General features: G+C 43.5%; 1 protein-coding gene across 1 annotated transcript in view; it reads right to left on the reverse strand.

Moving 5' to 3' along the window:
- Positions 1-756: 756 nt before the first annotated feature.
- Positions 757-27601, reverse strand: part of nkx1.2lb (NK1 transcription factor related 2-like,b) — a 30846-nt gene continuing 4001 nt past the window's right edge. Inside the window, exon 3 of the mRNA XM_061835610.1 lies at positions 757-1496. Coding sequence (XP_061691594.1) covers positions 757-1496 — 740 coding nt within the window. The remainder of the gene's footprint in view (positions 1497-27601) is intronic.

The raw sequence follows: 27601 nt of genomic DNA on the forward strand, positions 1-27601 counted from the left end.
GTTGTGAGGGAGGACATGAGGACAGTGGGTGTTAGAGAAGAAGATGCATGACATTGGGTTGGATGGAAAAAGATGACACGTGGCGACCCTTAACGGGACTAGCCGAAAGGAAAAGAAGATGTAAATTGCACCCAAAACAATGGGGGAAATTTTGAATAGCTGTTATTTATGGATATCTAAGCCACAAATAGTCTTCCAACCCGCTTGAGGTCTAACTGGGTTAAATGTGGCCCGGGGACTAAAATGTGTTTGACATCCCTGTGCTAAACAGTCTTTCCTTAAAGTCAATTTTCCATATGTCGCCTTTATTGTAAATGAAGTTCAGACATATAGACATTGATCATCTTTTATTATTCTTCACTGTTTATTACCAAAGACATTACCATATGAGTCGTGTATCAGTTCACCCATGGCTTCATGGCCAAATTGGCCAAACAAAAACACTCACTGCTGAAGCTACGTAGTACTTATAATAGATCCGCCAATCCCTTGAGTTATATACTTATAACATTCAGATTCCAAACAGATTTAAGTACAGATCAAATATTTGTTTAGCTTAGTTTAACTGCATTGAGAATATGAAGCTGGAGCTTAAGGATTAGGACCACTTTTATATGGAGGTCAACATCCAGTCAAAATGATCCGTAAAAATCAAGCTATGATGTTACAGAAAACTCAAGCTGAGTTGAACAAATTTATTCATAAGATGAAATATGTCAATAACTTGGCTCAGTGTGTGCATGGATGTATATTTCTCTACACATGGGAGCTGTAGAAGGCAGGTGCAGCATAGCTCTGTCCCCCCAACATGAATGGGGACAGAACGTGGCTGGTCGTGAGGAAAGGCAGCTGTACCAGGCTGCCTGCAGAAGGGTGATGGTGGCCTGGTGCATAGCCTGTGTGCATGCCTAGATGCCCATTGATTGGTGGTGATGTACTAAGTGGACTAAGGTTTCCTAGAGCCGCTCCTATTCCTCCTCCAGTACCAGCTGTACCTCCTACACTGGTGGGAGCCGAAGTGTCTGCACCAGGATTTTGTTTCTTCCACTTTGTCCGCCGGTTCTGGAACCAGATCTTTACCTGTGTCTCAGTGAGGGAGAGTGACAGTGCCAGGTTGAGGCGCTCACACACTGACAGGTACCTTGTAGACTTGAACTTGTTCTCCAGCGCAACCAACTGCTCGTAGGTGAAGGCAGTACGAGCTCTGCGGGGTTTCCCTGACTTAGAGTCTGAGCCTGAACGTTTTCTCTTCGGCTTTCCTTGTGGGCCCTGGCCCCCATTAGGCTGCACATTGGTGATCTGGCCTGCAGAGCCTCTTCTGGGACTCTTTGTCTGTTTGTTGAAATCTTGGAGGCTCTGGTGGTTGACGTCTCTGTCGTCACTAAAGTGCAGTGCTGAAGTGATCTCCTCACTGCTATATGAACCATCCGGTGCTTCCGAAACTGGGGTACCAATTCTGTGGAGGTCATCCTCTGGACTTCTATACACAAGGTTTTCTGAAACATGACAATAAAAATTAGGTTTTACATTTTTTATGAAATGATAATTCTCAACACACATTACGGTGTGACGACCCCTAATGGGAAAAGCCGAAAGGAAAAGAAGACGACGAATTCTTAACACAAAACTAGTTGCTACATTCATGTGATACATACAAACTTGTGATGAAGTAAGATAATAGGCCATCAGTTGCTCAATGTTCCTTCAAAGACAGGTCCCTCTCCATTTCCTTCATTTATCATTCCACTTTGCCACTTGGGCGGTACGGTGGATCAGCTGGAAAGCGTTGGCCTCACAGTTCTGAGGTTCCGGGTTCATGATTGAACCCGCTTGTGTGGAGTTTGCATGTTCTCCTCATGCCAGCACGGGTTTTCTCCGAGCACTCCGGTTTCCTCCCACATCCCAAAAATATGCAACATTAATTGGACACTCTAAATTTCCCCTAGGTGTGATTGTGAGTGTGGGTGCTCGTCTCAATGTGCCCTGTGATTGGCTGGCAACCAGTTCAGGGTGTACTTCCCGTTGACTGCTTTGATAGGCTCCAGCATGGCCTGCGACCCTTGTGAGGATAAGCGGCTAAGAGAAAGGATAGATGGATGCCACTTTTTAGTGCTTCCTAGGATGATACCCTCAACAAAAGGTGCATGCAGTATCTGTTGCTCACAGAGAGAATAGTATGTCTGGCGTGTTGGCACTACAAGAAAATACTGAACCTCTAAAAGGACATAAGACAAATGTAACTTAGGTTTATTAATGAAATGATTTGTGTTCTAGCTATTTCAAAAAATGACAAGTTATTCGTGGCTTGGAAATAAGTAGTTTTTCATGTATTTAATTGCGTTTGATTGTCGACCTTCACAATTGTGTTCTTGGGCAAGAATTTTTCTCACACTTGATAGACTGAAAGGTTGGATATGGTGTGCCAGGTTCACTCTCAAGTGTCAAAAAATTATCTGAGCAGCTTTGCCATTGTTGTATAAGAACAGTTAAAGTATTTGTTCATATTTCTAACAAAAGTTTGTCAGTATGAAAGCTTTATATGAAGTTCTACTTTTTGATATACCGAAATACCATACATGTAGAAATCAATAACTGCAGGGAAAAACACATTAAAAAACACCACTTAATAGGTATTCAAATTCAACTATATGCCATTTTAGAGGAACATAATTGTAGAAAAAATAAATAAATAACATGACAATAAAGAAAATAGTGACACATGTTCAAAAATTGCCCTTATTTCTTTATAGTGGAATGGTGATTCAGCTGTAAAGTGTTGGCCTCATAGTTATGAAGTTCAGGGTTCGATCCCGGCCCCGCCTGTGTGGAGTTTGCATGTTCTCCCTGTGCCTGCATGGGTTTTCTCTGGACACTCAAAAAAAACATGCAACATTAATTGGAGACCCTAAATTACCCCGAGGTGTGATTGTGAGTGCAGCTGTTTGTCTCAATGTGCCCTGCGATTGGCTGGTGTACCCTGCCTTCTGCCCGTTGACAGCTGGGATAGGCTCCAGCACTCCCGTGAGCCTAGTGAGAAGAAACAGCTAAGAAAATGGATGGATGGATGTTTATACTGTGGATTGCCTTTTTTTTTTTAGCATTAATGACTGCTTGCAGTCTTGTGTGATGGTAGCGGATGATGTCCTTTATTTTTTAAACCAGTAAAGCTGCCCATTCTCCTAGACAAAAAGACCTCCTTGTTCCATTAAATATGTTAAGTTATTAATTATGCTTGTCCAGTGCCGCCCCTTCCCCCACCCCACAGGGCTCCAGTAATTCTGGTTTTCTGAGTGATTTTTTTTTGTGTTCCTTTGACATTTATTGATTAATTTAGTTACTACACAAAATTTTAAAAGAGAATTTAGATGTCTTGGGTTCGCTTAGGTTAAAATGATAGCATTTTTTTTTTACTTCTGCCATTAATATTGAGACTAAACATGAGCAGCCTGTCTAGTTCGTTTTCGCTCTACATTGCCCAGACTGCGTTGCTAACTAAACACCGGCACCGTTAGTGGGCGGTGCATAAGGACTCTGTCATTGTAAACCACATTGATGTAAGCGCTGTCATAGCTGTAATTATGAGTGTACCACTTTAAGAGCTGGTGTAAGGTAGACTAGACGCGAGTGTGTGGTTGAGTTGCAGCTCATTAGAGAGAGTTTGGTAGGCTCCCAAAGTGTTCACAAAAAAAAAAACCAATGAAAATAACCCAATTGGTGACTCATTTTCGTCATGACCGAGGGTATGACAGTAAATATGTTTTAAATTGTCCTATTGGACCATCATTGAATCATATTGCAAAATGCCACAAATAGAATACTGTAATTTTATACGTTAAATTCATTTTTTTTGCGCCACAACATAGAATGTCTGTGCACAGAGACCACATTAGCACTGTGCAATTCCGCACGCGCAGAGATTAGAGGGAACACTGGTATCGAACACCCTGATATGGGCTGTTCATCCCTGATCCCTGAAAACTTTTTTCCTCATGCTTTTTAGCGTATTTCCAATTTTAATATTTCTTGCACTGTATGCTGTTTTGAATTATACTTTGTTTTCTTTTTTAAATACATATATTGTTGTCATGCTCTCCTCCCCATTTTAATCATGTAAGACACATTGCGTTGCCTTGTGTATAAAATACGCTATATAAATAAATCTGCTTTACTTTGTACGACCGGTGTCAGTTTAGTTCCCATTGCCAGTAGTGAGTCAGACTAGTTTCGGTGAAGCAGTGGTCAGAAACTCTCACTGGAGCAGTTCTCATCCGAGTGTGAAGCGGCATGTATGAGAATCACAACCTCCAAATCTGAGAACATGGTTTCTGGTCCTTAGTTGAAAAGGGGTAGTGTGGCCTCTCCAGTTTGGGGGATGAAATCCTGCCCAAAATGGAGGAGTTCAAGTATCTTGGGATATTGTTCACAAGTGAGGAAATGGTATGATCAGTCAGGCATGTTTTATATATATATATATATATATATATATATATATATATATATATATATATATATATAAACAGGTACCTGCACAGAGGTTGGAATTTTTTGCATCTCATGTTTACATTGAACTGAAAATGTTAATTTGTTAAATCCAACTATTAACATGCATGGTTTCCTCTCTCCAAATATCCATCTCAAGATTTTAGCCCTTAGAACCAGTGGTTGTATCGTAGGAGAATCTGCTTCTCAAACTTGAGGTCAGAGTCTGTCTGCTCTTTGGTGCGAAGACCAGCTTTCCCACACTTGATATGCACATTTTTACCTTTCATCTCAATGAGATTAAAGGAGTGTCTGAGTCTCCATTTGGCAAATGCTGTCTTCCCACCGGTGTCTGAGTCCTTCTCACTCGACATATCTCGACCACCTAATTTTTCTTATTGGCCGAAGACGTAATCTTACTGTACCTTAGCCAATCATCATTGCTTAGGCCAGGGGTGTCAAACATACGGCCCGCGGGCCGAATCCGACCCGTCTGGTGGTTTGGTACGGCCTGGGGAAGAAACCTGCATTGTATAAAAAAAATATGAATTTTCTTTCTTGTAGTTCTTGTATTATCCGCTAGGGGGCGCAGTGTTTTAGTACGTGTAGACAACATGAAAGCAACACTGCGGCGGAACTAGGACCACCTTGACCTAGTAAAATTGAACGTCTGTACAGCGTCTATTGGCGACAATTGCATTATCTACTTTTCCGTTTGCCTCGCACCCTCATCAGCAAAATGTCTTTGTCAAAAAGGAGAAAAGTAGACAGAGTGTCGGACTTTTCAAGAAAAATTGACATGTTCTTATATGTTCACGGAGGTGAATGGGAAACCCGTGTGCCTGGTGTGCCAGCAGCAAGTTTCGGTGCTTAAAGAATACAATATTCGGCGCCATTACGAAACTCAGCATGGTGAAAAATACAGCAGTTTGCATGGAGAATTGAGAAAACAGAAGGTAAATGAAATGATGGCGCGTCTGAAGAAACAGCAATCTGTTTTCACCCGGAGCCGAGAAGCCAGTGATGCTGCGGTGAAAGCCAGCTACCTAATTGCGAGCCAAATAGCAATGGCATCAAAGCCGTACAGTGATGGAGAGTTCATCAAAAACTGCTTGCTGACGGCTGCTGAAAATGTGTGTCCTGAGAAGCGACATGCTTTCGCCAATATAAGCTTGACAAGAAATACCGTGGCAGACAGGATTTCGGAACTCTCTGCAGATTTGGACCACCAACTAAAACGCAAAGTGGGGTCATTTGTGGCATTTTCTGTTGCGATTGATGAGAGTACTGATATCACGGACGTCGCTCAACTGGCCATATTCATTCGTGGAGTTGACAAGACTTTGACTGTCACAGAGGAGTTTCTCGAGCTGGTGCCGATGATCGACACCACAACAGCTGAGGACATTTTCAGCGCCGTCGTTGGAGCGCTGGACAGAGTCGGAGTGGACTGGTCACGCGCCGTAAGCCTGGCTACTGATGGTGCGCCGTCAATGATCGGTAAAAAGGCAGGTGTTGTGACAAAGTTCAGAGATAAAGTACAAGCCGCAAATGGGGGAGGTAATTTTTGGACATTTCATTGCATTTTGCATCAGGAGGCATTATGCAGCAAATCGCTAAGAATGGATCACGTCATGGAGGTGGTTGTCCGAACTGTTAATTCATCCGAGCCAGAGGTCTCAATCATCGTCAATTTGACAACAGCGCTTCTTTGATTTACGTGATGAAATCGGACAATTCATGGAGAAAAAAGGTAAACCTGTTAAGGAATTACAGTGCCATCTGTGGCTGCAGGACCTTGCGTTTATGGTTGACATCACTGAGCACTTGAATATTCTTAACAAAATGTTGCAGGGACGCAAAAAAATCGTAACACAGTATTATGACAGCATACGTGCATTCAAGTTAAAGCTCGGGTTATGGGAGACGCAGGTGGCAAGCGATGACCCTGCTCATTTTCCCTGTTTAAAAGATATGTGCGCAGCAAGCGTTGATTCTGACGTGAAACGGTACAAAGAGAAGATTTCAGGGCTGTTGATGGAGTTTGAGAAAAGATTTCAGGTTTTTAGCGAACTCGAAACAGATTTTGCAGTTTTTCGCTCACCAAAGCTCGTCAAAGCTTCTGATTTCCCCGTTGCCATGCAACTTGAAATCATTGATTTACAGTGTGATGTAGAACTGAAGGACAGATTTGCCTCTGTAAGCTTGGACACATTTTACAAGTACCTCCTACCAGGCTATCCCGCATTGACAGCACTAGCTGCTAAAACATTGTCCATGTTTGGGACAACCTACCTTTGTGAGCAAGTTTTCTCACTAATGAACATTAAGAAAACAAAGCTGCGCTCAAAGCTCACACATAAGCATTTGAATGAGATTCTGAAATTGGCTGCTTCTCAGGACATGATGCCTCATATTGATGCACTTGTGCAGGATAAAGGATGTCAAGTTTCAAGGGCAAATTCCAAGCAAGACGAATAATTACTGTGAAAGTTATTCATTTGTTCAAATTGCTTTCCAGATGTTGAAAAACAGTGTTTTTAAGTTCCACAAGGCTGGTACTAAATGTTTTTGGAACATTGTTACTATTTCTGTGATCAGTTTTATGTACAACACACTTAAATATATGTTTAACTGTGTAAAAGTGTTGTTAAAATTGCACATACTTTATTTATGTTCTTATGTTATTCTCTTGTTCATAATATATTTTTCATAATGTAAAAGGAAAATTCTGTTAATAAACATTTTGATTATTTACTCATTCTTTGCACTAATTATTAGTATTAGTGACTAATACAAAGGAAAAAAGTGGGCTTATTGTTAGTTCTATGTAATTTTGCAATGAGTTTACTGGTCCGGCCCGCTTGATCTCAAATTAAGCTGTATTCGGCCCGCAGACCAAAGGGAGTTTGACACCCCTGGCTTAGGCGATTATCTCACCCTCCCCTCGCTTGTCACTCTGCAATTCTCACACACACACATGACAAGACACACATTTGGGCCTGAGTCCTGTGACTGTGTGCGCGAGTCGGATGACAGATTTTATATTTTTTATTGATCTTCAGTAACATGGGGTGTTGATAATGGTAACAGAGTAATTAGTTAGATTACCCATTACTGAAAAAAAGTAACGGCATTATTCCCATCACTGACAATTATAGACAGGTGGATTGGTGCAGCATCTGCAGTGATGCGGCTTTGTATCAATCCATTGTGGTAAAGAACGAGCAAAGTCGAAAGGTGAAGCTCTCGATTTACTGGTTGAGCTACTTTCCTACCCTCACCTATGGTGACGAGCCTCTTTATGTATTTGCTTGATGGCTGGTGCAATAACAAGTTTGGTTATTGAGAGACACTGTCCACCCGACATTGAGTACATGTCCATCAAAAGCCAGCCCTTTACGTCTTGAGGGAGCTCACTCTAGCCATAATCACGGTTGTTTACATCACACCGGATGCTTATGCTGCACTCTCTTTCCTCCTGAATGTCATCAATTAACAGCAGCGGGCTCACACTGCAGGCGTTGACATAATAGCTGGGGAATTTAACAGGGCCAATCTAAAGTTCCACCAGCATGTTAAATGTCCAATAAGGCGACAGAATCACACCCCACCCCCACATTGGTGAGTCAAACCATATCTCCCTGCTGCTCTTACCTTCATACACCCCACTCAGATGCAGATCCAGGCCCACCACAAACACTGTAACAACTTTGCCAGACACTGAACTCAGTGAGCTTCAGGACTGCTTTCAAGAAGCAGATTGGGACCTTTTAGTACACCAGGACCTCGACAGATAAACAGGGGCTGTGCTCGACTATTTCAAGTTCTGTATGGAAACTGTGTGTGTGAGGAAAAGGATTTAAAACCTTGGATGACCAGCCAGTTCTGTTCACTCCCCAGGGCCACTGGCACTGCCTTCAGGTCAGGTGACAGAGCTCTTTACAGCACGAGTCTTAGCTGAACTGAAAAAAGGTATCAAAAATGCCAAAAAGGAGTACAAGAGGAGGATACAATCCCATCTTCCTCGCAACAGACCGCGGGAAGTGTGACAGGTTCTACGGAGCCTCACAAACTTCGGAGGCTGCAACGCGACACCAGGAGACACAAGCGAGTCATTGGCAGAGGAGCTCAACAGCTTCTTGGCTTTCCTTGAATCATCTCGGTGTCACTCAGCTTGTCCAGTGCCACCCCTTCCCCCACCCCACCAGGCTCCAGTAACTCTTCACTCACTGTACAGGCGCACGCTGTGAGACATGTGCTCCTGGCCGTGAAGACTGCTGGCTCAGACAGAGCACCAGACCGCCTCTTCTGCTGGACCTTCAACCTCTCACTGGTCCAAGTAGTCATCCCCACTTGTTTGAAATCCATTGACAATCATTCCCATCCCAAAAATGAAATCATTAACTAGCCTCAATGACTGTCATCCTGTTGCCCTCGCACTTGTCTTTACGAAGTGCTTTGAGATGCTAGTTCTAAAGTACATCAAAGACTGTCCCCCCAACTTCAACTCCCACCAGTTCGCATACCAGGAGAATAGATGAACAGAGGACACCATTGGCATAGCTCTACATACTTTGTTAAGTCACATGGAACAACTGCTGAGTTATGCTAGCATGCTCTTTGTGGATTATAAAACAATCATTCCAGACATTCTGATGATTAAACTGGACATCTTGGGCCTCCTTCCTCTCACATACACCTGGATGAAGGACTTATTGACCGACAGACTCCAGACTGTAAGAATCGACAACATCTCATTGGTCATCAAGAGGGTTCAATATCATCTCCACTTCCTGAGTCTTCAAGAAAAACAACCTGGACACAAAGTTGTGACTGGCCTTCTATCGCGCATCTATCAAGCGTCTGCTGACATACTGTGTCTCCATTTGGTACGGGAGCTATACTGAGGCAGACAGAGCAAGGCTTCAGAGGACAATCAAAGCAGCATAGAAGATTTTTGGCTGCCCTGTTCCCTCCATGGTGTCAGTTGAGCTCAGACCATTATTAAGAACACTACACACCGTGGTTATCAACTGTTTGAGCTCCTGTCATCTGGAAGCTGGTACAGATGCGCAAAAGCAAGGACCAACAGACCGAGGAACCGTTTTTTTGCCAAGAGCCATCACCATCCTGAACGCTCATTTTTACTCTAGCCGAACTAGTATTGCAAATGCATACTGATTTCAACATCTTGAGCAATACATTTTATCCATTCCATTTTACACATGTATTATGATTTATTTGTATTTATTGTTATTCTAATTTTTAATTTCCTTTTATGGATGCACTGACGCAGGAGAAGATCTCAATTTAATTGTACATTGTATGATGAAATAAATGGCATTCATTCATGAATTCATTTGCAGCAGTAACATACAAATAAATTATTTAACAAATCATATATTGTGATTTCTGGATACTTTTTTCTTTTTTAAATTGTCTCTCACAGTCGAAGTGCACCTAAGATGCAAATTTAAGATCCTTCCATCATGTCTAAGTGAGAGAACTTGCAAAATTGCAGCGTGTTCAAATTATTTTCTTCACTGTATATACATTACAAGCAAGATTTCACTCTCACATAAATACCAGTTCATGGTGTTCTCTGCATCCTGCCCGCAGTTAGCTTGGATAGACTCCAGGACATCTTCAACTCTTGTGAGGGTAAGCGGTGTAGAAAATGGACAGATAGCTATACAATGTGTATGAAAAGTATCCAGACTCACTTAAATTTTTCACTCGTTTGCAGCCATTGGCTAAAATAATTTAACTTTTTGCGCTCATTTATGTACACACGGCACACCATGTTGACAGAAAAAAATTGACATTTTTGCAGATTTGTTAAAAAAAAGATACTGAAATATAACACAGCCAAAACTATTCAGCCCCTTTGCTCAGTATTTAGTAGAAGCATCTTTTTGAGCTAATACAGCCTTGAGTGTTTTGGGGAATGATACAACAAGTTTTAACACCAGGATTTGGATATCCTTTGCCATTCCTACTTGCAGATCCTCACTCGTTCTGTCAGGTTGGATGGTGAAGGTTGGTGGACAGCCATTTTTATGTAACTCCTGAAATGGCCAATTGGGTTTGAGTCGGGATTCTGGCTGGGCCATTCAAGAACACTGAGAGTTTTTCTAAATCCACTCCTTTGTAATTTTAGTTGTGTGCTTAGGGTCATTTTCATAATGTAAGGTGAAACTTCGGCTCAGTCTACAGTTCTGAGCATTCTGGTGAAGGTTTTCATCCAGGATATCCTCGTACTTGATGGTATTCATATTTCCTGCAATTGCAACCAGTTGTCTTGTCCTTACAGCTGAAAAGCACCCCCACAGCACGATGCTGCCAGAACCATGCATCACTGTTTGGACAGGGACCCTGAGGAGCAAGGTGTGACAACGCTAGAGTCGTGTGACCTTCCAAAAACAAAACATAATGGGACTTTTTGCGTAGATTTGAAAAAACTTATTACAAGAAAGAATCTTTTTTCTTACCAGTTTATTTAAACGGTGGATGATCGTTTCGTTTTTTTCCCCGTCTTTCCCCAGCTTCACTAGCAGCGGTAACTTCTAGACTGCCACACATCATCTCTGTAACGAAGACAAACGCCAACGAGACAACCGGCAATGGAGGACCCCAGCGCTTCTATCACCCTTCTGATGAAGAAGAAAACAAACTGATTCCTCCACTGCAACTGAAGATTTACTTGATTCAACAGAGATAAATATGAGTCTCCTCCTCTCAATTGAAAATAAATTGTCGACCTCACTTGAATTGCTTCGCCAAGGACTCACTAAATTCAGGAAGAGTTTGGAATTCATGCAACAGCAAGTGAGGGAGTTAAAGGTAGATAATACAGCACTTTGGTCCAACATGATCTCAGGTACTGCACAGTTATAAACTCTCATTTTGGATTATAAACTTTTGAAAGAAACTACACTAGATATTCAATCAAGAAGTATGCGTGACAGCCTCATCTTTTCTGGGATCCCAGAAAATGCTCCTGAAGACCCCAAAATTCAGGTTAAAAAGTTTGACATCTGCACTGAAGATACAGCAAGATACAGTCAACAAGTTTCCTTTTCACCAAGTCCACTGATTGGGAGGCCCACGTTCAGGAAATCGACCTCGTCCTATCATAACAAAGTTTGAACACTTTTGGTAGAAAGTGTTTGTAAAATCCAAAGGCCGGGAGCTTAAAGGAACTGCGTTTGGAATCAACGACCAGTTCCCCAATGAAGTCAACGAGAGGCGTAAATCCTTAAACCCATTGATAAAGAATTACTGAGACAAAGGCAAACGAGTGTGGTTGATAATTAAGCTTTATGTCAACTGTCAACTATTTCGAAATACCAACATCACTCGTAAGCTATTGTACATACTACGACTTTTTTGATTTGTTGCTGTTACAAATTGTCACAAGTGACTATTATTCTGTTCCAATCTTCTACTTCAACTTAGACAAAACAAAAATGGAATCAGTATGGCATCGGCATGAACCTTCACTTCTATCTTTCTGCTTTCCTGCTCAATAATTATGATGGAAGGAGATTTCCATCTTACTTAAATCCCTAAATAGATTACTCGAATCTTGAAAATTAACTCTCAGCCACAATGTTCTAATATATTAAAGCAGGAGATGAAGGATTTTGGTCTTGCTGCAAATGGAGGCTGAAAAAACACTCGTCAGTTCTTTTTCAAGAATAGATTTTTTTCTTTCAAACAACTCAGCAGTTCAAAGGATTACTCCCAAAATACATCCATTAATCATCTATGATCATGCACCAATTTCTCTTAATATAATAGCTGAATCAAATTTGGGACCCCACCAACATGCTGCTTCAACACCTCCCCTGAAGGACACAGATTTTGTGAGGAAGGAATGGGATGACTTTCTGAAAGCCAACAACTCTCCAACCTTATCCCCATCTCTGTTGTGGAAAACTGGAAAAGCTGTTTTGAGACGTTTAATAACATCATTCATCCATTTTCTGAGCCGCTTATCCTCACAAGGGTCGCGGGAGTGTTGGGGGCTATCCCAGCTATCTTCGGGCAAGAGGCTGGGTACACTCTGAATTGGTTGCCAGCCAATCACGGGGCACAAACAGACAAACAACAGTCACACTCACAATCACACCTAGGGGCAATTTAGAGTCTCCAATTAATGCCTGTTTTAGGGATTAAAGAGGAAACTGGAGTGCCTTGAGAAAACCTATGCGGGCACTCGGAGAACATACAAACTCCACACAAGGCAGTGCCCAGATTTGTACCCCGGCCCTCAGAACTATGAGGCCAATGATCGAAACAGGTCCGCCACCGTGTCACGTAATAGTATCATATTCTTCCTATTAGAAAAAACAAGAACAAAAACTCAAAAAGCAATCACCTAATCAAAAGCCATTATTGTCATTATATGACTCTTTCGAGCGCAAATCCACAAGGTGCTTGAACCATCCATCTATCCATTTTCTTAGCCGCTTATCTTCACAAGGGTCGCGGGGAGTGCTGGAACCTATCCCAGCTGTCAACGAGCAGGAGGCAGGGTACACCCTGAACTGGTTACCAGCCAATCGCAGACCACATTGAGACACCTAGCTGCACTCATAATCACACCTAGGGGCAATTTAGAGTCTCCAATTAATGTTGCATGATTTTGGGATGTGGGAGGAAACCCAGGCAGGCACAGGGAGAACATGCAAACTCCACACAGGCAGGTCTGGGATTGTACCCGGGACCTCAGAACTGTGAGGCCAACACTTAGCCAGCTGAACCACCGTGTCGCCGTGCTTGAACCAATATGAAAAAATAAATATATAATGTGTAAATATACTGTATATAAATGTGAGGTAAAATGATTCAGTTAAAATATTTACAATCAAGGAAGAGTGATTGCTAAAAAGAAGTATTCACCAAAAGAATTCACCTATCCATTCAATTTTTGAGCCGTTTACCCTCATGGGGATCGCGGGAGCTCATCGGGCAGGAGGCAGGGTGCACCCTGAACTGGTTACCAGCCAATTGCAGGGCACATGGAGACACAACAGTCACACTCACAATCACACCTAGGGGCAATTTAGTCTCCAATTAATGCATATTTCTTTGGGGATGTGGGAGGAAACTGGAGTGCCCGGAGAAAACCCACACAGGCAGGACCAGGAATTGAGCCCTAGTCCTTACAACCATAAGACCAGCGCTCTCTACAGCTGCGCTACTGTGCCACAAAAATAAATAAATAAGGTGTATAAAGCAGTCTTATTCCCCATGTCCAGGCATTAGTAAGATCACTACACATTAGTACTCCATTATTGCTCAGAGAAATAAAACAAAGTGCAGTTGTGCAGTAATTTTACAATTACAGTCGTGTTTATGTGGTGGTCTTGAGGCATTGATGGGTATAAGGAAAAAAGCTATTTTGAGTCCATTTGCTATGTTGTTCCTTGTTCTTTGTTCTGATTGTCATACCAGAGCAGCACCGACTGCCGGAGAAAAATTCCTTGTGTGTTTTTACACAAGTGGTCATTAAAGCTGATTCTTATTCTGATTCTGATTTGTCTGTGTTTTGTGGGACATGTAATGTCTGCCAGAGGGCAGCAGGTTAAACAGGTGGTGACCAGGGTGACCAGTCCTTAGTAATGTCAGTAGCTCTACTATGGTAGCGAGAGCTAGCAACATCCTCTAGGGGGTGCAGAGAGCAGCCAGTGATCTTCTGGGTGCTGTTGATCATTCTTTGCAGAGTTCATTTTGTAGGCCACCTTGGCCTCTTTGGTGCCTCTCAGTTCAGTTCACTGCGTGACTGATCACCTTGAGTGTAAACTTTGCGTCGTAGGGTGTCTTTTAATAGGAGTCATTTTGAGGTCTTTTCACAAACACACAAATGGAAAAGAAACGGCACGTTTTGCACAATCATATCCCAGCATGCACCGAGTGCGACTTCTTTTACAGGCGAAAATGAAGTTGGTGGCTGTTTACCATAGTTGGACAATGCAGTCATTTCCTTCAGCTCATTTTCACACCGGGGCTGCCTGATTGTTGCGGCAGCTTAATGCTCTTCTCATCACTTTACCTTGAGCTGCATCTTTTTGTCCAATACACTAAATGTTGCCACTCTGTTAGCCTTCATGCTGACAAAGAAAGCTACGTCTTTTGGGTTATCAATCAGCTCCTCAACATTTTGAGGCAAAAGCCTAAATGTGGCATCAAGTCTGCGCTCCATTTTCTCCAAAAGTTTCACTTAAACTTACTGGAGCGCTTAGGTCGGAGACTTTGTGCAACTGGTTGTTGGCAGTGACTTATCCTACCACCTTGTGCCATGTAGGCTTGTCCCTCACCGTTGGGATCTTGGCCCTCTTGTAAAATTGGCTGCTTCAAACTGTAAGAGTACTCTATTTTCACCAGGTCGTTTGGTAAGCAGAGAGTGAAAGATCTGACAACCGATTGGCACCTTGGTGACGGTGACGCTGCCATCCTCTTTTGTGATTCTGAAGCCCAGACCAAAGATCAGGCTGGGACTCCTAGTCTCACAGGGATCAGTAGGTGAGGGAAGCACCTGAGGAGAGCTGAATCCTGGAGTAGGTTGTGTTATACAGTGCCAGAGAATGAAATGACAAAGACTGTGTTCAGATTAGGATTAGGATACTTCTTCTTTTCCTTTCATCTTGTCGCTTTAGGGGTCACCACAACGCATCATCTTTTTCTATGTAAGCTTATTTCCTCCATCTTCCTCTCCAACACAAACAGCCCTCATGTCTTCTCTCACAACATTCATCAACATTCTCTTTGGTATTCTTCACATTTTTTTTTGCCTGCCAGGTCCATCCTCATCACCCTTCTACTAATATACTCACTCTCTCTCCTCTGGACGTGTCCAAGCCGTAGTCTGCTCTCTTCAACTTTATCTCCAAAACATCTTACTTTGCCGATCCCTCTAATGAACTCATTTCTGATCCTATCCAACCTAGTTATTCCGAGAGATAACCTCTACATCTTTGTTTCCGCCACCTCCAGCTCTGGTTCCTGTCATCTCTTCAGTGCCACCGTCTCTAATCTATACATAATGGCTGGCATCACCACTGTTTTTTAAGCTTTGCCCTTCGTCCAAGCAGATTCTTCTATCACAGAACAGAAGTTCCACCTCCACCTTAAATTCTTCTGTCAGCTACGGCACACTTCACCAGTGTTCTGCTGCCGTCATACTTGTCCCCTACTATTCTAACATATTTCTCTGCCACACCATCCTTATACATACAGTACCATAGTTCCTCTCTGGGTACTCTGTCATAGGCTTTCTCTAGATCCACAAAGACACAATGTACAGTAGCTCCTTCTGACCTTCTCTGTACTTTTCCACTAGGATCATCAGGGCAAATAATGCATCTGTGGTACTCTTTCTAGGCATGAAACCATGGTGTTGCTCGCAGATACTTATTTCTGTCCTGAGTCTAGCCTCCACTACTCTTTCCCATAACTTCATTGTGTGGCTAATCAACTTTATTCTTCTACATTGAAGAAAATGAGTATTTAAACACCCTGCTCTTTTGCAAGTTCTCCCACTTAGAAATCGTGGAGGGGTCTGAAATTTTCATCGTAGGTGCATGTCCACTGTGAGAAAGATCTAAAAAGAAAACTCCAGAAATCACAAAGTATGATTTTTTTTAAACGATTTATTTGTATGATACAGCTGCGAATAAGTATTTGAACACAAAACAAATGTTAATATTTGGTACAGTCGTCTTTGTTTGCAATTACAGAGTTCAAACGTTTCCTGTAGTTGTTCACCAGGTTTGGACATACTGAAGGGGGGATTTGGGCCCGCTCCTCCACACAGATCTTTAGATCAGACAGGTTTCTGGGCTGTCGCTGAGAAACACAGAGTTTCAGCTCCCTCCAAAGATTTTCTATTGGGTTTAGGTCTGGAGACTGGCTAGGACACGCCAGAACCTTGATATGCTTCTTACGGAGCCACTCCTTGGTTTTCCTGGCTGTGTGCTTCAGATCATTGTCATATTGAAAGACCCAGCCACAACCCATCTTCACCACTCTGCCTGAGGGAAAGAGGTTGTTCACCAAATTATTACAATACATGGCTGCAGATATCCTCTCCTTAATACAGTGCAGTTATCCTGTCCCATGTGCAGAAAAAGACCCCAAAGCATGATGTTACCAGCCCCATGCTTCACATTAGGGATGGTGTTCTTGGGATGGAACTCATCATTTGTCTTCCTCCAAACACGGTGAGTGGAATTATGATCAAAAAGTTCCATTTTGGTCTCATCTGACCACAAACCTTTCTCCCATGACTCCTCTGTATGATCCAAATGGTCATTGGCAAACTTAAGACGGGCCTTCACATGTGCTGGTTTCAGCAGGGTTACCTTCCGTGCCATGCATAATTTCAAACCATGACGTCTTAATGTATTACCGACAGTCACCGTTGAAATGCTGGTCCCAGCTCTTTTCAGGTCATTGACCAAGTCCTGTCGTGTAGTTCTGGTCTGATTCCTCACCTTTCTAAGGATCATTGAGACCCCACGAGGTGATATCTTACATGGGGCTCCACTCCGATTGACATTGACCGTCATTTTTAGCTTCTTCCATTTTCTAATGATTGCTCCAACAAGGGACATTTTTTCACCAAGCTGCTTGGCAATTTCTCCGTAGCCTTTTCCAGCCATGTGGAGTTGTACAATTTTGTCTCTGGCTCTTTGGTCTTGGCCATGTTACAAGTTTGAGTCTTACTGATTGTATGGGGTGGACAGGTATCTTTATGCGACTAACGACCTCACACAGGTGTATCTGATTCAGGATAAGACATGGAGTGGAAGTGGACTTTGAAAGGCAGACTAACAGGTCTTTGAGGGTCAGAATTGTAACTGATAGACAGGGATTCAAATACTTATTTGCAGGTCTATCACATGAATAAATCATGAAAAAATCATACATGGTGATTTCTAGATTTTTCTTTTTAGATTATCTCTCTCACAGTGTACATGCTCCTACGATGAAAATTTCAGACCCCTCCATGATTTCTAAGTGGGAGAACTTGCAATTTAGCAGGGTGTTAAAATACTTATTTTCATCACTGTATTAGCCTCATGTCACTGCCAGTGTTCCAGATGCTACGACAGCTAAGTCATGTCTTGTTTTTACCTTTAAGTAATTCGACCACGTTTTCATGTTTTTTTGGGTGGCATATTGGAATGAAAGTCTACAGCTTTCTTATAACCTCTAGGTGGCGGTGACATTGGAGTGAAAGTACAGGTTTTTCATGACTGCTGGATGGCAAGATACATTTATTAAAAAAAAAATCAGTTTCCCCTATTCCTATGTATAATGTGCACTATTCACTTTTGACCATTTTTTTTGGGGGGGGGGTAGACAATGTTGTTATTTTGTTGCACGCAAATTTAACTCCATGTCTGTGAGCTCCATTTAACTGTTGTTTGGCTTGGGAAATACACTGAGGCTAATAGCTTGTACAACAATAGAAATGGCGTGATTGTCTGAAAGCTGAATAAACATGAACATGATTTTTGTAGAATACATTCGATCAAACATTACTGCCTTGGAGCCAAGATTACACTGTTCGCAAGAAGCGATCACAAACCCAAGAATGAAATTAACACTTATATAACAACAGCATGACTACACAATGTTACATTGTTTATGCATGGTATTTACCTCAAGTCCATTTGCTGTCCATCTCTGATTATCTTTCCAGTATTGCAGCAGCCACACTTTGTTGTTAATACTTGAACAAGATCACTTCTGATTCTAACTTCAACATGCTGCTACGTTGTGGGTCAGTCTGAGCCAGCACAGTAAAGACAAAGGGTGCATTTCAAGTCTGTTAAATGCAACGTTCCTCGCTGCATGCTCAAAAAAATGAACGTGAACCGGGGGTTCCTACTATGCAAGCATATTAAGGAAGATCTCAAGTGTTTTAAACACCCACCAAGGATCAAGCATTGAGCCTCCACGAGCTACAGTATCTTAAATCGAGGGAGGTCTGATGTGTCCTCTGCGGAAGTCTTAAAATTCCCTGATGGAGATGTTTGAAAAAGATCAGAATTTCAAATAAAGTTACTCTTGTTTTCATCATTCCTTGAATAGTTTGGTTTGAATATAAATATTTTGCTGAGTCTCTGTTGTATTTGGGACAGTATTTAAAACTGAAATGATTTTATGTATTTTAACTACACATTTAAATAATGACATGTCTGGGCATTGGACACACAGAAGTAAAATAACTTTGTTGATTATACACTGTTCCATTCATTAATCCATCCATTTTCTGTACTGCTTTATCCTGACTAGGGTCACGAGCCTGATGGAACCTACACCAGCTGTCTTCGGGTGAGAGGCAGGGTCCACTGGTCACCAGCCAATTGCAGGTCACATATAAATAAACAACCATTCACGCACACAATCACACCTAAGGGGAATTCAGAGTCTTCATTCACCTACCAGACATGTTTTGGGGATGCAGAAGGAAACCAGAGTGCCCAGAGAAAACCCACACAGACACAGTGACAACATTTAAACTCTACACATGTAAGACTGGGATTTCCACCCCGGTTCTCAGAACTGTGAGATAGATGTCCAAACCAGTCATCCACCATGTCGCCTCTTTGGATTCAATGTAATACTGTACATCCATCCGTCCATGACCAGTTCACAGTGTAGTCTGCATTTTGTCTGAAGTTATCTGGGATAGGCTCCAGCACTCCTGTGACACTTGCGAGGATATACGCCATAGAAAATGGAGTGTAATGGAATTTTCCACAATCATCCATATTTTTAATCATGATTTGAAGGTTCCCTTAACACCAACTGGCGACTTCAAGGTAAGACTGACATGGTCAGGTGAAATATTTTAGTTAATGATATGGTTTTAACAACATTCAAGTGACTTTCTTTACCTCAGGAAACCTTAGACAGTTTTGCCCTGGTTACATATTGAGCCATTTTACAAGTTTTCTCCACAGTCCATCTTGCTTCTCATACAGTTTAGACATTTTTTTCCTTGTTCTGCTTGCTTTGCCTCTGTTGATATTTTTTCTTGCTGATAAGCTTGTTTTTCTTAAAAAAAAAAAAAAAAAATTAAAGCAGCAACTCCTGGATACTTTTAAATCTGTGGGAGTTGATTATTTAGTGTGGATAGTCAGTTGTTTCATCATTATGTGAGTGTTGCCTGATAATTAGCACAAGCCTGGTGTAAGCAACAAGACTAGTCAAGATGCCTCACTTCTCTACTGAGGACAATCATGGAATACAGAGAATCTCAATTCTGGAATAAAAAATCTGCCGTCCTGAAGTCCTTGTGGATGTAAATGGGTAGTTGGGGAATGAAACCACTCTACTGATGTCTCAAAATGGTGTGTAGCATTGTGCTAACAGACAGCCACGTACTCAACAACGAGAGCAGATGTGGACTGTGGAAACAATAACGGATCCTCCAGTAGTTATCCCTGGAATTTACTGGGAGGAAAGTCCAAAGATATGGGCTAAAATGGAAGACAACACCACCAGCAAGGAAGGAATTCGGCTGGCCTGCATTGCAGATTACCTCAACCCCAAGTGAGTGGCCACTGAAGGTCGTTACAGTGAAGAGCAAGAAAAAAGAAAGAATCAGACTTAAAAATAGATTTGAGCCACTTTTACAAGACCCTGGGAAAGAATGCTTATCCCCCACCACCACTGAAAGGCATGAAATTAAATCATTCAAGAAAAATTTGGGACCCCAAACAATAGTTGGTGATGGAGCCGTCAAGGATGTGAAACACTTTTGCAGTCTATAGCGCTCAAAAAATCCTGGAGATCACTGATGAGCAACTGTGAAATCTGTCATTATACACACAGGGGGACTGGATGTTCTCAAGTAGCAATCATAGGTAGTGAAGCCAGATTTCCTCACAAAAGTGCAAGGTTTGGATGCTGAGGTTATTATAAGCAAACCTCTCCCACGTGTACAATTTGGAGATGAACGTTTCTCGAGGCTCCTTCAGTTGAATAAGTGGTTAAGCGAGAAGTGTACTGCACTGTCTCTGAATTTTATTTACCATTTCTGTATTTTTTGGGAGTATAGACATCTTTACAAAGCAGACGGTTTCTGTCTAAAAAGATAAGGTTATTGACTGCCAAATTTTTTTTACTGTATACGTCATTCATGCCCTGAAAAGAAAATGTTTTCAAAAATCCCTAACCCCTCTCATAACCTGAATACAATGTTCGAGTCCAGACTATACCATGCCAATATCTTCCTCCCATCCCCTCTCACTTGAAACCACTGTTAACTAAGGCAGGTAGGTGAATCTGCCCATTGTAGCAGGTGTGCACTGGGTCGAGGAAAGACACACCCATGACAGTACCATCCCCCCAAAAGATCAGCCCCAGACGGCCTGGGGGCCTCAAGATGCACAGCGTGGAAGTCCCTGATGACCGAGGAGTCGACAATAAACCGGGAAGGAATCACGACCGCTCCTCGGGACTGTAGCCTTCTCAATCAAGTAGATACTGCACCTCCCTCCCCCGACGGCATGGCAACAGGAGACAGCGTACAGCGCAGACAGGACCCCCGTCCATGATACGGGGAGGGGGAGGGAGCCTGGTGGGCGGGACCAGTGAAAACACCGGAGTAGGCTTGAGCAGGCTAACATGAAAGGTCAGGTGGACCCGCATCGACTTGTCAATCTCATGGTGGCCGGATTGATAACCTTGGTAATCGGAAACAGACCGATGAACCTGAGAGCAAGCTTCTGTGATTCCACTCTGAGTGGAAGGCCTTTAGCTGACAGCTAGACTCTCTGATCCACCTTGTAAACTGGTGCTGGCGTCCTCTTACAGTCTACCGTGGCTTTATAGGAGCCCCGCTTGTGCAGTACCATCTGTCGGGCTCGCTCCCAGGTTCTTTTTCAATGCCTCACAAATGCCAACGCAGATGGCACCGATGAGTTAGAGTCTACAGAGAGAAAAAGACGGGTGGATAACCGTGCATAATGTGAAAGGGCGACATCTCAGTGGACGCTGGGGGAAGAGAATAATGGGAGTATTCTACCCAGATAACCTGTTGGCTCCAAGAGCGCGGGTCACAAGAAGCGAGACAGTGGAGGCCCGTCTCCGGGTCCTGAATAATGCACCCAGTCTGACCATTGGTTTCCGAGGAAAGGCTCAAGGTGGCCCCTATTAGGGAACAAAACTCCTTCCCGAACCGTTAAATGAACTGGAACTGTCGGTAACTCAGTCGGTGGGAAGACCATGCAAACCTTTTTATCATTACCTCGGCCATCTGTTTTGTGGAGGGGACTTTCTGCATCGCAATGAAGTGAACCATTTTGGAAAAACAGTCCATCACTGAAATTAGTGGTGTGACCCTGTGAAGCTGGTAACCCGATCCTGAATTTGAGAGAAAGGTCACCACGGTCGTCGAGGAATGGACAGAGGGCGTAACTCCCCGGTGGGGCATTGCCGGGATGGTTTGTTCGCTGCACAAGCAGGACACGCATTGACATACTCCCTGACGTTTTTTTTTATATTCAGCCACCAAAAGTGTTGCTCTATTACAGACTGCTGTTCGGCCATGCCCAGGTGGCACACGGTGCAATTGGTGCGGGCCCAGTCAATTACTCTACCCCTTAGCGGGGGAAGGACAGACAGTTTGTCATCGGTGCACCCTTCAGAACTGTGAGAGTCCTTTAGCGTGTTTAACTTGTGTTTCTATTTCCCAGGTGAAAAGCTGAAACAAGCTTCGGGGAGGATAGCCACAGGGTCGGATTTGGTTTTCTCCCTATCGTGATGCGTGATAGCGCATCGGGTTTCCTATCCTTGGTTCCCGGGTGATAGGACATCACAAAGCAAAACTGCGTGAAGAAGAGTGCCCACCTAGCTTGCCTGGCATGAAGAATTTTGGCTGATCTAAGATATTTCAGGTTTTTGCGGTCAGTTAACACCAGGGACGGAACCTGAGCCCCCTCTAACCAGTGTCTCCATTCAGACATTGCTGCCTTGATTGCTAAATGTTCCTGGTCTCCGATGTCATAATAGCATTCTGCTGAGGTCAGTTTTTTAGATAAAAATCCACAGGGGTGTAATCTTCTGTCCTTGGGACTCCTCCTTGAGAAGACCACCCCTATCCCTGGATCCGATGCATCAACCTCTAAGACAAACTGCTGATCAGGATCGGGCAAGGTGAGGATCGGAGCGGAGGTAAAGCTGGCCTTGAGTTTATTGAAGGCTGCCTGACTGGGTTCCAATCGAAGGAACTGTGGGGTGAGTTTAGTGAATGTAATGGGGGCGCAACCTTACTAAAGTTCTGAATGAATTTGGAATAGAAGTTGATGAACCCTATAAACCTCTGCCCTATAAACCGTATCTCCCCCTCCACCAAGACGAAGCCAAAGAATGATACGGAGGGTTGGTGGAACTCACACTTTTCTGCCTTGACATACAGGTCACGACGCAATAACTGCTGTAGTACAGCTCAAACGTGCCCATCATAGGATTTTTCTTCGGGGGAGAAAGTCAGAATGTCGTCTCGGTATACAAAAACATGTTAAGCATTTTGCATAAGCGTCGACAAAATTCTGAAAGATGGCAGGTGCATTTGTGAGTCCAAAAGCCGTCACTAAATATTCATAATGCCTTGTGGGTGTGTTGAATGCCGTTTACCACTCGTCCCTCTTTCTTATCCGCACTAGGTGATACGCACTCCTCAAGTCTAGTTTGGTAAAAACCTCTGCCCCCTTCAGGAGTTCAAAGGCTGTTCCAATGAGAGGGAGAGGCTACCTCTTCTTTTTTGTAATGTTGTTCAGTCCTTGGCTGCAGGGTCTGAGCCTTCTTTTCCACAAAGAAGAAGCCTGCCCGGGCCAGTGACGGCGAAGGCCGGATAAGTCCTGCAGCCAGGGACTCCATCAGATATTCTTTCATGGCCTGATGTTTTGGACCTGAAAGAGAATATCTTCTCCTGCGATAGGGTGAGGACCCGGGCAACAAGTCAATTGTGCAGTCATATGGCCTATGAAGAGGAAGCGGCTTGGCCTTGCACTTGGAAAATACTTCCTTTAAGTCATCGTAACAGGAGGGAACTGATGATAAGTCTGGCTCATCTCGCGAGGTTTGAGCGGCATCTCCCCCTTCCCCTCTGGGATAAGAGGCACTTTAGTGCGCACTTGGCTCCCCAAGATCTGATTTGTCCAGTTGACTAATCAATTTGGGGGTTATGTAATCTCAGCCAGGGACCCTCCAAGATTATGTTCTGGTTCTTGGCGTCGAAGCTGATGCGTTCCCAATGAAAGTCCGGCAATGTCAACGTGAGAGTCCGAGCATGGTGGGTTATTTTGCCGAGAAAACTGCCACCTGCCGCCTATGCGTTATGGGGTGCTGTACCTCAAAAGTCCCGAGATCCATAGTTTTGACCAAATGGGAATTTAGAAGATTGCCATATGAACCTGAATCTGTGAAAGCCGTCGTCCTGAGTGGTTGTCCTCCTGAACACAGGGTGACTAGAGGAAACCCTTGGTCTGGGCTGTCCTGGATGAGGTTGAGACTCATCGTAGTTGGGGTTCAGAGTGAGGTACTAGCTGGTTTGACCGGGCAGCTGGTGTGCCCCGATTGCCCACAGAAGAAGCAGAGTCCCTCCCTCAGCCGGTGTAGATGTTCCTTGGGTGACAGGTGGATGCTCCTCCGTATCAGCAGACGCACCTTGAGGAGCATCGGTGTTCTTGATATGTGAAAGAGTATTCCTCCACCAAGTGTAGTTCTGCTGCCCTTCCATGAGCTTCTTGTCAGTTTTCAAAGTGAGAAGGATGAGGGTCTGTCGGGAAGTCCATTGGGATCAATTGGGCCTGTACTTTGGGGGACAGCCCTTGAAAGAAGGGATCTAGGAGCGCCATGTCATTCCACTGGTTTTTGACTGCAACAATGCGGAAATCAATGGCCTAGTCTGACACCCTGCACTTGCCTTGCTGCAGTGTGATCAAAGAGTTCACCGCCTTGTGTTCAGGGGATGCCTATTGGAACACTTTTGCCATGGACTTCATGAAGGACATCCACTTTCGGCACATGTACGCGTCGTGGCTGTACTCCGCAGTCCCCCAAGCTTCCGCTTGGGAAATGACAAAAGTGATCTTGGCTCTGTCCGAAGAAAAGGCGGCCACTCGTAGCTCGTAGTGGAGCTCACTCTGCATGATGAATGGTTCAATATTGCCGAAGTTCCATGAGAATCGCTCTGGATGGGAGGGCAGTGAGGAGACGCCCCCATGTGCGGCAGCAACCGGCAAGGTGACTGACTCGGGGAGATGCAAGGATTCCACGGCTGCTACTGGCGCCAGTCTGGTGACTGCCCCGCTTGGGAAGATTCGAGCAGGGAATTGAGCCGAGCCATTTCCTGCCGCAGCATGTTGCCCTGCTGCTCCAACTGGTCACCAAACATCAGGAAATGATCCTCGTGTTGAACCTGGAGAACCTTGGATGCTGAATGAGAGTCGCCTGGGTCAATGTCGTGGCCAGATCGTTCTGTCATGACCAGAACAGGTGGCTGTACCCAAAATGCACAACTCACAAGACCAGTTACAGTTTGGGGAGCGTACAGTATTCAGTACAAGGTCAGTACATAGACAGGCAGTCAAAACAGGCAGCGGTGTCAAAATCACTCTGCATAGAAGGGAGGTCATCAACCAGGCAGGGTTTGGTACACAGAACATCAAGGACAACGACATAGAGTTGTGGGAACGTAAAATGAAAGTATAATGATCTGGCAAGGACCGGACCGCACGCTTGGCAATATATCAGGACCGTAAGTAGCGAAACAAGAGGCAGGTGTGCGCATCTCCTCATCGGAGCAGGTGCGCACTCGGTCGAAGAAGGACACGCCCATGACATATGCAAGTATGTATTGTTTAAGTAATTTCAAGTGCAATGTGCACATGTGAAGTTAGAAAATGAGTTTGTGATTTTAATTACGATATGGTTTCAAGACTGGATAAAAATCAATGGGTTGCATAACACAGATAGATTATGTGAGTGACTCTCTGTGGCGGACACCCCTGACAGAAAAAAACTGAAAGTCCCTTCTTTAGCCTACATCTCTGCTACAACCTAATTTCATGCAAAGTCACGCATGCCAATTGTTTGTTGACACTAATTCTAACCTCAGGTAGATAAAATATAAACATATACGGATGCTATTACATTGTATGTCCTTTTCTGTGCGGAGGTGTGTACCAAAAATAATAAGTTATTGTTTCAGCCAAACTCAGGCAATTCAGCCTGGCTAAAGCCTATCGTAGTGGGGGTAGGACCCTGTACAATCACACCAGAAACCAGCTGACTAAACAAATTCACAGGGCAAGATGGATTATTTAGCCAAAATAATTGCTAATTACAAGCGATGATTTGCCCCCCCCCCCCAGTAGACAGTAGTAGGATAGGTGACAACCTGAACAGCTTTTACTACAGATTCGAAAGGGACACTTTCACTCCACACACCCACCAAGTCGCACCACTGACCACTTCAACATCTCCAACTCCTCCGTTGACCATCCACGAAGTGCACGTGAGACACATCTTCAAATAACAAGATTAACAAAGCAGCAGGCCTACACCTTGTGTCCCCATCCTGCCTCAAAGTCTGCACAGACCAACTTGCTCCAGTCTTCGCAATGACTTTCACCAGGTCTCTAGAACTATGTAACGTACCCACCTGCTTCAAATGCTGCAACATCAACCCAGTCCTCTAGATACCTGCAATCCTGGAGGCAAAAATGAAGATGTTGATGTTAGGAGTGAGTAGGTTGGATAGGATTAGAAATGAGCTCATTCGAGGGACAGCCAAAGTTAGATGTTTTTGAGACAAGGTTCGTGAGAGCAGATTTTGATGGATTGGACATGTTCAGAGGCAAGAGAGTGAGTATATTGGTAGAAGGATACTGACGATGAAGCTGCTAGGCAAAAGAGCGAGAGGAAGATCAAAGAGAAGGCTGATGGATGTTATGAGGGAAGACATGAGGGCAGTGTGTGTTAGAGAGGAAGATGCAGGAGATAAGGTTACATGGAAACTGTGGCGACCCCTAACGGGACAAGCTGAAAGGAAAAGAAGACCATAGTAGTACTTGGAGAACTAATTTATTTTGAAAAGGTACTTGGTGTAAGAAGTTTGAGAACCAGTTCATGCTACAAATAAAACCAATTTCATATTGTGTATTATTATTAGTTGAAGTACTTGTTAGGGGTGTTGCACCCATGAAACATGGTTGTCTCCAGCCCTTCCTGCACACACACTTTTTGAACACCTACACTTCTCAGGGTGCCTTTTGTTACAATAGCTAGCAATAACTGTGAAATGTTATTTTTAGTTTAAGCCAGGTCACCGACGGTATAATGATACACTCGCCTGACTTTGGTGTGAGCAGCGTTGGTACAATTCCTATTCAGTGAGGCTGAATCATTGTCCATGTCTATATGTGCCCTACGACAGTCTGGCAACCAGTTCAGGGTGTAGCCTGCCTTTCTTCCAAAGTGAGCTGGGATAGCCTCCAGCGCCCCATGACCCCTGCGATCCTTGTGAGGATTAGCAGTGAAAGAAAATTGATGCATCGATAGGTGAATGGCAGGCTGCAAAACAGTCCACATGAAAAAACGTTTGATATCCCTGGGTGAAAACCATGGCAGTAAACCTTGATCTACCTGTTGAAGAATGTAAAAGAATCTCAGTGATATAACAGTAAAAGAGCATGGAAGTTCTTTTTTGTTTGTTTGTTTCACTGTTTGGACTTTAAGCCTTGGGCATTTTTAGGATCACTTTTTCCATCTTTCTTCCCTGACTATTGATTCATTTATGCATTTGTTTATTTGTACTGTTTACTGTAATATCCCCCTCCTTTTTTAACACATCCGCCCTGCCATCTTCCATTTTGAATGCATGACATTCCCTCATAAAATAGGGAAGGAAGGTGTTTTCTTTTAGCTTTGTGGAAGATGGACAGTGGTGGGAATGTAAATTGAAATGGGAAATTGAAGCATAATGATAAATTTGGTAGGTCCAAGGTCCTAAGTTCCCATTTATCTTAACTGCTAGTTTTAGCTGCATAATTATTTTATCTTTCAAGCTGCTTGTCCTCTCAACTCACCA

The sequence above is a fragment of the Syngnathoides biaculeatus genome, chromosome 11 (assembly GCF_019802595.1).
Source record: "Syngnathoides biaculeatus isolate LvHL_M chromosome 11, ASM1980259v1, whole genome shotgun sequence".
NCBI classification, from domain to species: Eukaryota; Metazoa; Chordata; class Actinopteri; order Syngnathiformes; family Syngnathidae; genus Syngnathoides; species Syngnathoides biaculeatus.